Raw genomic sequence first — 13,462 nt, 5'->3', positions numbered from 1 at the left:
AAATGGGGGGATCAAAACTCAAAAAATTTCCATGCTTTGGTGAAGGAGTCTAGATCAAGGAATAGAATTGAGAAGCTGGTGGACATTAATGGCAATGATCAGTTTTCAGAAGGAGCAAAAGGGGAGGTAGCTGCTGCTTATTTTCAAGGCCTCTTTAAGTCCTCCAATCTGACTCCCTTTGGAGATATGTTTCAAGGATTTCAAACAAGAGTCTCAAAGTAAATGAACAACAGACTAATAAGAGTGGTGACTCCTTCAGAGATCAAAGATGCTGTCCTTTCAATTTATCCAACCAGTGCACCGGGAGCAGAGGGTATGTCAGCACTGTTTTTCCAGCAGTATTGGAGCATTGTAGGAGATCAGTTGATAGCAGAGGTTCAGAAATTTTTCTCTAATGGAGTTATGCCGCAAGAATGGAATTATACACATATGTGTCTAATCCCTAAGATTCCCCACCCTCATTTAATGTCGGATCTCAGACCCATAAGCCTTTGCAGAGCCATGTAAAAGGTAATATCCAAAGTTTTAGTTGACAGACTGAAACCTCTGCTGCCTCAGATTGTTTCTGAAACACAATCTGCTTTCGTTACTGATCGATTGATAACAGACAATATCATGATTACATATGAATTGATTCATTCTTTGAACACCAAGGAGCCTTTCAGTTCTGAGTGTATGGCAGTGAAGTCGGATATGTCAAAGGCATACGACATAGTGGAGTGGAGTTATCTACGGTTTTTGCTCTCAATGTTGGGATTCCACGAAACATGGATATCTTGGATAATGAAGTGTGTCTCCACTGTCACTTTCTCTACTCTTATTAATGGCAAGGCTTATGGAATGATCATTCTAGAGAGGGGTTTAAGACAACCCACTTTCTCCTTTTCTTTTTGTGCTATGTACGGAGGGGCTGACACACTTGTTAAATCGAGCTCAACAGCACCAGAAAATTTCAGGGTTCCAATTCTCTCAAGATGGACCGGTTATTCATCATCTTCTATTTGCTGATGATAGCCTATCCTATGTAAAGCAAACCGTGAAGAGGCTGTTGTGTTGCATAACATTCTAGCGAAGTATGGTTCGACATCTGGTCAGGTCATAAATGTGAATAAGTCCTCCATCACCTTTGGGAAGAGAGTTCCGGAGGTAATCAAATTGGAGATTCAGGGTTGCCTTGGTATTGTGAATCAAAGAGGAGTGGGGACTTATTTAGGCTTACCAGAATGTTTCAGTGGCTCTAAAGTTCAGATGTTAAGCTATCTTAAAGATAGAGTGCATAATAAGTTATCAGGATGGTACTCCAGATCTCTTTCTCAGGGAGGAAAAGAGATTATGTTGAAGACCGTGGCAATGGCAATGCAAGTCTCTGCTATGTCCTGTTTTAAATTACCAAAGAAATCTTGTGCAAACTTGACAAGTGCTTTAGCATATTTTTGGTGGAATTAATCTGAACATGCAAAGAAGATTCATTGGAAAAGCTGGGAAAGTCTATGTCTGTCAAAACATCAAGGTGGCATGGGGTTCAAGGACATTGGTTTATTCAATCAAGCGCTTTTAATTAAGCTAGCATGGAGAATTATCCAAGAACCCGACTGTCTCTTTTCAAGACTCATAAAAAGTAGATATTTTCCCTTCAGACAGTTTATGGAAGCAGGAGTTGGTACCAGACCGTCCTTTGGATGGAGAAGTATAAGGCATGGGAGAGATCTAATCGGTAAGGGGGCTGTTAAAAGAGTGGGAAATGGAGCCTCTTTGAGTGTTTGGTGTGACCAGTGGGTAGATGATGGAGGTATGAGGGCGCCTCTTATAAAGAATATCTCCATTGACATCACCCTAAAGGTATGTGACATCATTGATTTCTAGAGAAGGGATTGGAATATGGAGAAGTTAGAAGACTTGTTTTTTCCGGCTGACATCATCAAAATTAAAGAAACAAGACCTGTGGTGTCAAAGGAGGATTTCCTTGTTTGGAAACATAACAAGTCAGGGGATTACTCGGTGAAGTCCGGTTATTGGTTGGCTACTCAGATGGAAAAGGAAAATTTAATTCGAGAGGCAACAGCTTTGCCCTCTTTAAATACCTTGAAAGAGCAAATCTGTAGATTGCAGATTGAACCGAAGATAAAAACTTTTCTTTGGAAAATTCTGAGTAGAGCTTTGCCGGTTGGAGATTTTTTATCCCGAAGGGGTGTCAGAGTAGATGGAAGATGCCAAGTTTGTGGAATGGCTGGTGAGTCTATTTACCATGTTTTGTTCTCTTGTCCTTTGTCTAGACAGATTTGGGCTCTCTCCAACTACCCGTCGCCAGCTCCAGAGGAGGAATCGGTCTATACACATATGCATCATTTGCTAAGCAACAGAGACAACCAGCTTTGGTCCTTTGAGATCAAGAAAAGTTTTCCATGGATACTGTGGAGAATATGGAAAAACAGGAACAATTGGGTCTTTGATGGAAAATCCTTTTCGCCAATGGAGACAGCCGTGAAGATTAAAGAGGATGTCGAGTTGTGGTTCTCAGCTCAAATGGTTGAACAACCACACCAAACTATACAATCCAACTTGACTGGTTTTCAGAGACACGAAGAACAATCGATGGTTCAGGATCAGTGGAATCCTCCTCCGCAAAATTGGTTGAAGTGTAACATTGGTTCCTCTTGGTCAAAAAGAAGGAATTGGTTGGGGCTTTTTGGGTGGTAAGAGATGCTACTGGTTTTGTTGTGATGCACAGTAAAAGAGCTTTCTCTAATATAAAGTATAAACAAGAGGTGAATCAAATTTGTGTGGTTTGGGCCATCGAGAGTATGATCAGCCACAAATTGGGCAAGATTATCTTTGCATTGGAGGATACTGTCTTGGTGGGTGCGGTTAATAGGCCAAAGGCGTGGCCATCTTTTAGTTTTCATTCTGCTCAGATCTTGTCGGTATTGTGTGGAATCGATGAATGGAAACTTGTTTATGAATCAGAGATTTCTAATAGAGGAGTTTTTCTCATTGCGCGTAGTGTGTCCGAAGATAGTAGGGTTCACTCGTATGTGGCGGCATGTTTTCCTTTTTAGTTAACAGGTTTTTTCAATGATAAGAGAGTTGGATCTTCTTTGTGAACTATCCTTTTGCGAATAGTACTCCTTGATGAAGTCATTTTTTTGTAAAGATTCCTGATGATCCGGGTAGTGTCTCGGATGGGTTAGTGACTAACTATTAGTCTTTTTTGGTTTTTGTAATTTTATTTTTAAAATATATATGTTAAAAGGAATTAAAGACCACATGTGAACGCATGGAGTATTGTGAGACATTTGACTATCATTTCTCCAAATTAACAAGCAATCTTTAGTTTTATATCATAGAAATAAAAGAATAAAAATCCCAATATGAAATCTTGTGAGATTTTACTTAATTTACCCTGACAAAACCACCATACATGGACCCGTGAATGTGAATTTGACGATGACTTTCAACTACTCTACTACCTAATCCACCGTAGTTATATTAATTCAAAAACTGCATAAAATGTTTTAACGTTTTCTCTTTTGTGTTTCTTTTTTCTTTCAGCATTGACCACGTCAACTTTTCTTTATCTTTTTATAACCTTCAATATATGTCATACACTGACGATTAGAAGAATGTGTTGTACGTATAAGAAAGATTTCTTAATGCATATACAACATTCCACTATTATTAGTGCATAATAACAAATATTAGTGCTTCAATTTCGTATGGTACGCTATTTAAAATCACTTTTTCATTTGTTAATAGTAAGAGAAACTAAAATGTTTTTAAAGTAACAACAATCGGATTTGTTTTTATTTTTTTAGAAACTCTTGCAATACCAAGTGAGCCGCCCTATATATGTTGTTTGAAATATTCACCTCAACTTATGGAACGTCCCTACAGATTAAAACCTTATAATTGGTTGCAAGTTTTAATATGTAAAACCTCTTCGGTTTTACTTAATTATTCTATAACGTAGTGACTTTTGTTTTCGACAAAAAATGGCGATTTGTTTCTCAAAACTATTCATATGTTATTGCAAAAGATTAAATAAACAAAACCCCTTAATTTGACAAATTAAAAGAATATGCAGTAGATAGCACTAAAACCGAAAATAACTAAATAAATAGCACTGGAGAACAGTATCTTGTCGGAAAGACAAAGGAAATTACTATAGTATCATTTCAACTTGCGGGAGTATTGATGGCTTCCTCTCCTTCACAACAATTCTCACTTCCCAAATTGAGATCCTTATTTTTTTTTTGTTATGTCTTTTGTATCCCACGATTCCCACCACCATCATCTCCCTATCCACAGTCACCACCACCATAACCATATATCTAACGATGACCACCACCACTAGATCTGTAATTTCTATTGTGTTTTTAATAACTCACCACTACTAGTTATGTATCCATAATCACTACCACCGAATGGGTTTTGTTATAATCTCATGTTTTCATTACAAATATCATGTTGTTGTTATGATTGACATGTATTTATTTTGTAAAATATTGTATTTTTAAAATAACACTGTATTTCTTACACACGATGTGATTTTTTAAAACAGAATTCATGTCTTTTTTTATAAATCACATAAACTTCTCTCTCATTATCTCTTGATATATGTTTTCGTTACATAAACTATATGTTGTTGTTGTGGTTAACATGTATTTTCTTATAAAACATTATATTTTTTAAAATAACATTGTATGTTTTTTAAATGATGTGTTTTTAAACATAATTCATGTTTTTTCCAAAATCACATAAATTTTCTCTCATTATTTTCGGATATTTGTTTTCTCCATTTCTGTATACAGTCACCGCCGTTGTACCCCTATTTCTTCCGACAACCATCATCTCCATTATGTTTTTTTTGCATGACAACCATCATCTCCATTATGCTTTTTTGCATCCCACGAACACCATATTTATATTCACAATCAACTATTTTTTTTCACTCTTGCCAAACCTCTTCTCTTTTTCACTCTTTCTCCTTATTTCTAGATGGCTTCTCTCTCTATCCCTCTCGCTATTGCCAAACACTGATTTATTTTCATCTTTTCGACAGATTTTACGCCAGAATTTTAGTTTGAATAATCTCGCTAATCATATTATATGAAACCTCAACTATTCTTAAGAATGGTTCATCTTGTAAAAACATTTAAGGGGAAAAATATTTTAGTATTAATCCTACTCTATAAAATGCTATTTACCCACAAATTCTGACAAAGTGGTATTCTCTTAATTCTTTTTCGGTCAAATGCTATATAGCAATATTATCCACAAATTAATATGAGTGTTATGGTTACGTCATATGTGAAATAGGGAAAGGTACGAAATGGGCAAAAAATAGTCAACAAAGAACAGCTTCCGACTTGCGTAGCCTTTAAAAAGGCATCCGCGTTTGCGTTAATCTATAAATATCTTGAAAAATAACCCATAACTCCAAATCTCACCCAACTTTCAAAACAGAATACAAAGACATGGATCGAACACAACAATCTCCAAAGGTCACTCTGTTTGCCGTGTTGGCAACACTTCTTGTCTTGACCGTGAACGGTCAGTCCGGTTGTGACACCCACAGGTTCGAAAATAACCTCGCCTTCACCACTTGCTCTCCCCTCCAAGCCTTAGGCTCTTTTCTCCACTGGACCTACAACGAGGCAAACGGCACCGTTTCAATCGCCTTTCGCCACCCTGGAACCTCGTCTTCTTCTTGGATTTCTTGGGGACTTAACCCAAGTGGGACACAGATGGTTGGGACGCAAGCTCTTGTAGCCTTCACCAATTCAAGTGGCCAGTTCCAGGCATATACCTCTCCCGTGACTTCCGTCTCCACGCAGCTCGAACGCGGAAGCCTTAGCTTCCGTGTGAGCCGCATCTCCGCGACTTTAGTCAATGGCGAGGCTACGATATTCGCAACCCTTGAGTTGCCGACGAATTTGATTACGGCAAACCAGGTTTGGCAGGTGGGACCTGTTGCTAATGGTGTTCCTTCGATTCATGCAACGACAGGGGACAATGTGAGATCAATGGGTAGGGTTGATTTCCGGACAGGTCAGGCAACCGCTGGTGGTGGAGGTTCTGGTGATAGGCTGACCAAGAGAAATGTAAGCCCAATTCTCTCTCAAAGATAATACTACTTTGGAAAAAATTAAAATGACCACAAATTTAGGTTTTTGCAAAGTTTCTAAATGTTAAGAGTACTAAATTCATATGAAACCATTTTTTATTATTTTTAGTATTTATTATATGGAACCTAAAATTTGTGTTAGTTTTGAAGATTAAAAAATTTTGACGATATTTTTAGTATAAAACAAATAATAGCATTTTGGGGGAGTCTCCAATAGATTTTTTTAAATTATCTAAGCTTCTAATAGTAGCAAGTAGCCAAGAAAAATGTTGCATAATAATTTTGATAAAATATTGACGTCTGGATGACAAAACATAGTTTTATTATTAGATGTTATTTTGCTTCAATAAGACAAACAGATATTGACGTCTTTTGTCAACATATTGAAAATGAAATGATGGCGTATTTTAAAGCCAGACATTCAATTATTTTTTGTAAATCAGTACTTTAATATAAGCACCTATAGTATATCTTTGTAATTATATGGTAGATTTTCTCTATCTAGAAATAATAAAATTATACTAATATTTAAGTTTCTTGTAATCAAATATCAACGGCGCAATTGTTAAGTATTTTTCTTTGAAAAAGATAGTGGACTTCTCTGTCACGGTTTCACTTTCACCAAACTCAAAAATACTGTCTCCACTTCTTCCATAATCAAAACAAATATTTGAAAAGTCTTTTTTTTTTTTTGTGTGTGTAGAAATTCATGAAAATTCGTTTACGCGTAAAACCATTAAATATTCTGAGCAAATTCATTTGACCAACTTTTAGAAAAAAAAAATTAAAAAGATTTTCTATATAAGCTTGAAAAATCTCTCTTTTCCAATATCAAAATATGAAAGTCTTATTGCTTATTCTTAGTTTCAAATTCAATTAGCCCGGGTTAACTTTTATATTATTTTTTTGGAATATAAAATTTATTACTCTATGGGAAATAACCTAAACATTCTAAACTTATGAAAAAACAGACTCACGGAATACTAAATGCGGTGAGCTGGGGAGTACTAATGCCATTGGGAGCAATGATGGCTCGGTACATGAAAGTCTTCGCCGATCCAACATGGTTCTATCTCCATATCGCCTTCCAAGTCTCCGGTTACGCCATCGGTGTAGCTGGTTGGGCTACGGGAATCAAGCTTGGCAATGACTCATTAGGCACATCTTACTCAACCCATCGTAACCTTGGAATAGCACTCTTCACATTCGCAACACTTCAAGTATTTGCTCTGCTTCTAAGGCCAAAGCCAGACCACAAATACCGAACGTACTGGAACGTGTACCATCACACCGTCGGATACACTACCATCGTCCTCTCCATTGTCAACATTTTTAAGGGATTCGACATATTGGACCCGGCTGATAAATGGCGTTGGGCTTATATTGGAATCCTCATCTTTCTTGGTGCTTGTGTCCTTATTCTTGAGCCACTTACTTGGTTCATCGTTCTTCGTCGCAAGAGCCGTGGAGGTAACACGGTTGCTGCACCGACTTCAAACAAGTACTCCAACGGCGTCAATGGTACCACCACCACAGGACCACATCACCAGGACGCTTAGTTTCACTTCTTGTTACTACACTTCTTCTGGTTTTTTCTACTTCTACGCAATTTTGGATTCTTTTTCTTTTATTTGATATTTCATAGGCTCATGTATGTATGTACGTATACGATTTTATTCATTGTGTTATAGATATATCAATTTATGGAGTTATTAGTCTTTTATATGCGTGTTTACACACATTTTCCGGGGTTTTCTCATCTAATATAGTAAAATATTTAGACTCTGTTCTACATTTCTCTTTTATTATAAATTCTTTAGCAATTTTTTTTAAACGATGAATGTTCACGAAAAAGACATAAATCTAGTATTGAAGTATTTTTTTTGAAGGTTCATGACTTAACATTAACTTCATAACATACTTGTGTTAGTTAGTGATAACTCTATATTTTACCATCTTTTAGCATGCATTTATCTCCTGTTTTACATTGTTTAGAGTTAGTTTTAGCACATTTATGTCTTTTATTCTCAGTTTATGCATTTGGATAAAATTTGCATTGCATTTGCATATTTGTGTGCATAAACAGGTGAATTAGGTACTTAGGAAGCACAAAGGAGAAGTTGTGATCAAAAAGGGACATCTAGCAAGGGAATAAGGCTCAAAAGAGGAGGAAAGCAATCACTCGACAATGGAGTCGAGCACACACTCGACCGTTTACCAAAGAACACTCGGTCGGATTCAAAACAAGTCCCTCAAAGATCGACCCGAATAAAGATCTTCCGTTGGCATTCAGCTTCCAAGTTCTTCACAAAAGTTGTAGACAACCGAGTTAGCTTTCCAATGTCGGTGGTCTCAGGACGATCGGAGTTATGGTGCAAAAGTTATCCCGTATTTACTGAACAGATATCATCCCAGATCGAAGACTCGACCGTTAGAAGAAGCAGAAGAAGAGGTCACTCGACCATGCACTCGACCGAGCACATGGTCGAGTTGTGAGCCGTCTCTCTATTTTGTCTCCTAGCTAACTAGGGCTTCCCTTCTTTTCTATAAATAGGTCTCTTAACTCTGGCCACAGGACAATCTCGTTTTTTTAGGTCTAGCCACCAAAAATTGTAATCTTCATAACTTTTGATCCTTTAAGTATTTTCATTTGATTTCTTCTACAAAGTTGCTTATTTTACCATCATCTTTATGATTATGTCTGTTTCATCATTTTCTGGGTTTGTGTTCTTACATCTCATTTATTAGATTCTGAGTAGAGATAGATTCTTAAGGATTGGTTAGATTGGTAGAGAACTTAGTCTGTTTAGGATTGGTTAAGCTTGAATTCCATAAAATCCTTTCTAGATTAGATATGCTCTATGCTATTCTTATACTGAGAAGGTAAGCATAGATCTTAAGCTTCTTAGCTTCACACCAATGTATAAGTTGCTAGATAAGGCTAAGTCTAGAGATTATCATGAAGCATGCTAAGAGATTAGATGTTTAAAGTGATTTTTGACATTAATGATCTGATTCTTAAAGCCTGTTTAGTATGGTTTCACCAATGAGAGTTGGGTTAGGATGTTACTAAACTTGATTACCTCTGTCATGAGAGTGGATTGATAAGTCCTTAAGATCATTGTCTAAGGATTAGCTCTTTGTTGATTGAGTTTTGTTAAGCAACCTAGATAGATTAAGTTTAATACCAACCAATAATTCCCATCTTTTGGATCTATTTGCTACTTGTTTGCTTCTGTTTCTTGCATTTAATTACTTGTCTTTTTCTGCTTTATTGTTTCTGCTTTTAGTTTTAAGTTTAATCTTTTGTTCTGCATCACTCGACCATGCACTCGACCTTGGTTCATACCATACTCGATCGAGTGCTAGGTCGAGCACCAGTTTACTTTCTTGTTTATGCATTGTTCTGTTCTAGTTTGTTCTTGTTTATTTCCTATTTAATTTAGTTTTCATCCTGTTTATTTACTGCTTTTTGTTACTCTTCCTTATTTATATTCTGCACTGCTTTCATTTATTTATCTTGCATTTAGTTTCTGTTTAAGTACTTTACATTTTGCATTTTACATTTCTGTTTCATTAAGTTCCTAGAATACCTCCCCATATCTGAATTGACTTAACTTGTACTATCTTGATTGCATCTTTTGTGATTAGCATAATCTCATTTGGATTGACACCTTAAATACTACAATGCATAAGGTTAATTGAACCTACTAGGATAGAGACACCAAAATCCTAGTATCAGTTAGTCCAATCAGTTTTTCTTAATCTCACGCCGTTGGGTGCCATTATATATCTTTGGGCATTACACTGTTTTTAACGCTTGTAGTTGTACGAGTTCCTTCCTAGGAAAGAGATGAGAGTTTTTCTTTCCTTGACCAAGCGCCCCTTAAGACAACATTCAAAAAATAACATCTTGGAGATCTTTTGGTGCCACGGTTCATTGTCCCACTTACTTGCATATACGTTATAAACCACTTATTTTCTTGTTACACTATACCACCAATTACTTCAGATCATGAATCTTCATTTTTAGTTCTCAGTGATAGCCACTCATTAGATAATTAGAGTTGGATGGTTTAATTATAAAGATTATTTTCAATCAGTACTAGTCTCATCTTATGCGATTGCTAACACTCCCTCCATTGAAACGACTACTAATTTATCTATACCCGCTTCAAAGGTGCTTAGTTGGTCTCTCTCACTGTAACCAAGTTAAAGTCGCTCTCACCTCTCCATCAGCTAACAATACCTAAACCAATCCAAGCATCCACAACAAAATCTTGCCATCAGTCCTACTTCTTCCAAATCATTAAAGTTATTTATCTTCAAAATCATCCAGTGCCGGCGGCCTCACATCGACCCCAAATGGCGTTATTGGTACCAAGGTAAATAAACAAAATCTATATGCACACACTTGTATATAGAGAGAGGATAAAATATCTTTCTTTGGTGTGCTTTCTTACAATATTTTAATATCAAAAAAAAAATTGATTCGTTATTGATGAATCCAAAAAGATAAAATCGTGATATATCAAAGTAATAGTAGAATATATGTACAGCATCCAATTCACTAAGAAGGATTAAAACTCGTATGAATAGAAAGATTAGCTTATGAAGAACATATTCCATTGATGTTACAAAGAGAGGGCAACAAAAGGTGAAAGGGGACAAATATATTTTAAGTGTGACTATCATCCATCCACTAAGGTAAGATAAAGGAAAGTATTCTTCAACTTAGTAAACTATTCCGTCACTGGTCGAACGGAATCTGAATTGCCTTTTTCAGATCTTAGTTTATCAATCTAAAATTCCTTATTACCATTTTCTTTTAATATTTCAACTTTTTTTTTTCTTCAGCAAAAATTAATTATATTAATGAATGATAATTATCGTTATACAACTGATCTAAAAGTCAATCAGATGGTGAAAAACACCCGAAATAGAAAACACTTAAATTACAGCCAAATTTAGCTAGTTGATGAGTAGAGTTGTTACAGTCCCTAGGAGCAAAACAAACTTAACAGTCCTGACTTTGGATGACCAAGTCTTTATATCTTGAACAATGTTGTCAATTGAGACATCAAAAAATTGATCATTTAACGCTTTGGTTAGTGTCTCGTTGTCGTCTTCAAACATAACATTAGTTAAACTCCTGATCCAACTTTGTTGTGTTGCTGCTAATAATGCCTTTGCTTCTGCTTTTAAAGGTGATGCAGCATAGCCTAGAAGTGAAGCTCCCCATCCTTGAGATACACCATTTTGATCTTGTAGTATCCATCCACATTTTGTTTAATTTGTGTTATGATCAAAAGCAGCATCGTAGTTGCATTTTGTGAATGGCGCCGGAGGCATTGTCCATGTATTTCTTCTCTGCATATGTTCATGGTTGGTTCTGTGACAATTGTTATCATGAAAATAATTCCATTCTCGTATGTTTGATTGGGCATGGAGAAAAATAGTGTTTGGTTTATCTTGTTTCCCTTCAAACACAAATGAGTTTCGACTTTTCCAAATTGTGCCATAATAACCAGAATGTAAGAAGAGACATATCAGTTGAAGTTATGTTAGTATGATGGAAGTTAAAAATGATTTGGATAGTATGACCAATCCAAATTTTTTTTGTATTTTCGGATAATATCACTACAAGAAAACATGCATTTTGGGACTAATGTTTGTGACTACTTATTCAGTCGCAAAATATAGTGACGTTTTTGAGACCAATTTGCGACGACTAAGCGACTACAAAACAATTAGAGAGAAAAACGTCGCTTATTAACGACGAAACATAAACGTCATAAAAGGGTCTCTAATAAGCGACTACATTAGAACTATTTTGCATCGAAAACAAATTGTCTCATAATGGTCACAATTTTGCAGACTACTCTGCGACCAGCTCTATAGTCGGTAATTATAGTCGCAAAAGCGTCGCATATTGAGGACTATATTGTGACGAATATCTGAAGACTTTGCGACTAACACCTGATTTAACTACTCTTTTAAGACAGTTTAGCCACTCTCTCTATTTTTTATTTTGAAATTTCACATTTGAGATTCATCTACATGTTTAGGTTGAAGTTTATGCTTTGTTTTGATCACCTTATCAATAATAACTTTCTCAAAGTATTAAATTTCAATGACTATAAACTAATCATCCATAAGTTCAAAATTTATCCTAAGTGTTACGTGTTCTTTTATAAGAATGTGTTTCAATGAAGAAAAATCACAAACTAAGTAATGTAAACATTGTTTAACTAAATTTTACTATTACAAATACTTCATACTACTACTATGAGTTCTCCTTAGTGTTTTATATTGTTCATAATGTGTAGAATTCAAGATTTTTAGTTTGTGACTTTAATAAGGTAGTCTTAAAATAGTCACATATTGCGACTATTTTGCCACGATGTTACGACTGAAGACTTTTGTCACTCGTTTTCTACTACTTTGAGACTTCTTTTGCAACTATATTGTGACGAATATCTGAAGACTTTGCGACTAACACTTTATTTAGCTACTCTTTTAAGACAGTTTAGCCACTCTCTCTATTTTTTATTTTGAAATTTCACATTTGAGATTCATCTACATGTTTAGGTTGAAGTTTATGCTTTGTTTTGATCACCTTATCAATAATAACTTTCTCAAAGTATTAAATTTCAATGACTATAAACTAAGCATCCATAAGTTCAAAATTTATCCTAAGTGTTACATGTTCTTTTATAAGAATGTGTTCCAATGAAGAAAAATCACAAACTAAGTAATGTAAACATTGTTTAACTAAATTTTACTATTACAAATACTTCATACTACTACTATGAGTTCTCCTTAGTGTTTTATATTGTTCATAATGTGTAGAATTCAAGATTTTTAGTTTGTGACTTTAATAAGGTAGTCTTAAAATAGTCACATATTGCGACTATTTTGCCACGATGTTACGACTGAAGACTTTTGTCACTCGTTTGCTACTACTTTGAGACTTCTTTTGCGACTATATTGTGACGAATATCTGAAGACTTTGCGACTAACACTTTATTTAGCTACTCTTTTAAGATAGTTTAGCCACTCTCTCTATTTTTTATTTTGAAATTTCACATTTGAGATTCATCTACATGTTTAGGTTGAAGTTTATGCTTTGTTTTGATCACCTTATCAATAATAACTTTCTCAAAGTATTAAATTTCAATGACTATAAACTAAGCATCCATAAGTTCAAAATTTATCCTAAGTGTTACATGTTCTTTTATAAGAATGTGTTCCAATGAAGAAAAATCACAAACTAAGTAATGTAAACATTGTTTAACTAAATTTTACTACTACAAATACTTCATACTACTACTATGA

At 35.3% G+C, this 13,462-nt stretch overlaps 3 protein-coding genes and 1 long non-coding RNA gene across 4 annotated transcripts; all 4 read left to right on the top strand.

Annotated features, from left to right (window-relative positions):
* The first annotated feature begins 222 nt into the window (after positions 1-222).
* On the top strand, positions 223-1,863 carry LOC147934320 (uncharacterized). The gene is made up of 4 exons (XM_087472589.1): positions 223-375; positions 559-957; positions 1,015-1,373; positions 1,638-1,863. The coding sequence occupies exons 1-4, from the start codon at positions 223-225 to the stop codon at positions 1,861-1,863; spliced, it is 1,137 nt and encodes a 378-aa protein (XP_087328715.1).
* Positions 1,864-1,878: 15 nt separating this feature from the next.
* LOC147934319 (uncharacterized) lies at positions 1,879-3,056 on the top strand. Its single transcript, XM_087472588.1, has 2 exons — positions 1,879-2,630; positions 2,729-3,056. The coding sequence occupies exons 1-2, from the start codon at positions 1,879-1,881 to the stop codon at positions 3,054-3,056; spliced, it is 1,080 nt and encodes a 359-aa protein (XP_087328714.1).
* A 2,307-nt stretch (positions 3,057-5,363) lies between these two features.
* On the top strand, positions 5,364-7,847 carry LOC104724010 (cytochrome b561 and DOMON domain-containing protein At5g35735). The gene is made up of 2 exons (XM_010442463.3): positions 5,364-6,101; positions 7,096-7,847. Exons 1-2 carry the CDS (start codon positions 5,475-5,477, stop codon positions 7,681-7,683), a joined length of 1,215 nt encoding a protein of 404 aa, XP_010440765.1. The 5' UTR covers positions 5,364-5,474; the 3' UTR covers positions 7,684-7,847.
* An 851-nt stretch (positions 7,848-8,698) lies between these two features.
* LOC147934318 (uncharacterized) lies at positions 8,699-11,679 on the top strand. The gene is made up of 2 exons (XR_015571526.1): positions 8,699-10,509; positions 11,332-11,679. It is a non-coding gene; the product is annotated as an uncharacterized LOC147934318 (long non-coding RNA).
* The last annotated feature ends 1,783 nt before the right edge of the window (positions 11,680-13,462 follow it).

Source organism: Camelina sativa, chromosome 11 (genome assembly GCF_030686135.1).
Source record: "Camelina sativa cultivar CO46 ecotype springtype chromosome 11, ASM3068613v1".
Lineage (NCBI taxonomy): Eukaryota > Viridiplantae > Streptophyta > Magnoliopsida > Brassicales > Brassicaceae > Camelina > Camelina sativa.
Note: the sequence above shows the minus strand (reverse complement) of the source record. Positions and strands in the feature narration are given on the sequence as shown.

Coding starts and splice junctions, on each gene's coding strand:
- LOC104724010 (XM_010442463.3), top strand. CDS start 5,475: ATGGATCGAACACAACAATCTCCAAAGGTCACTCTGTTTGCCGTGTTG. Junction 6,102..7,095: donor ATAGGCTGACCAAGAGAAAT/GTAAGCCCAATT, acceptor ATGAAAAAACAG/ACTCACGGAATACTAAATGC.
- LOC147934319 (XM_087472588.1), top strand. CDS start 1,879: ATGGAGAAGTTAGAAGACTTGTTTTTTCCGGCTGACATCATCAAAATT. Junction 2,631..2,728: donor AATCCTCCTCCGCAAAATTG/GTTGAAGTGTAA, acceptor TGTGATGCACAG/TAAAAGAGCTTTCTCTAATA.
- LOC147934320 (XM_087472589.1), top strand. CDS start 223: ATGAACAACAGACTAATAAGAGTGGTGACTCCTTCAGAGATCAAAGAT. Junction 958..1,014: donor CAGCACCAGAAAATTTCAGG/GTTCCAATTCTC, acceptor TGCTGATGATAG/CCTATCCTATGTAAAGCAAA. Junction 1,374..1,637: donor GCAATGCAAGTCTCTGCTAT/GTCCTGTTTTAA, acceptor TTTTCCCTTCAG/ACAGTTTATGGAAGCAGGAG.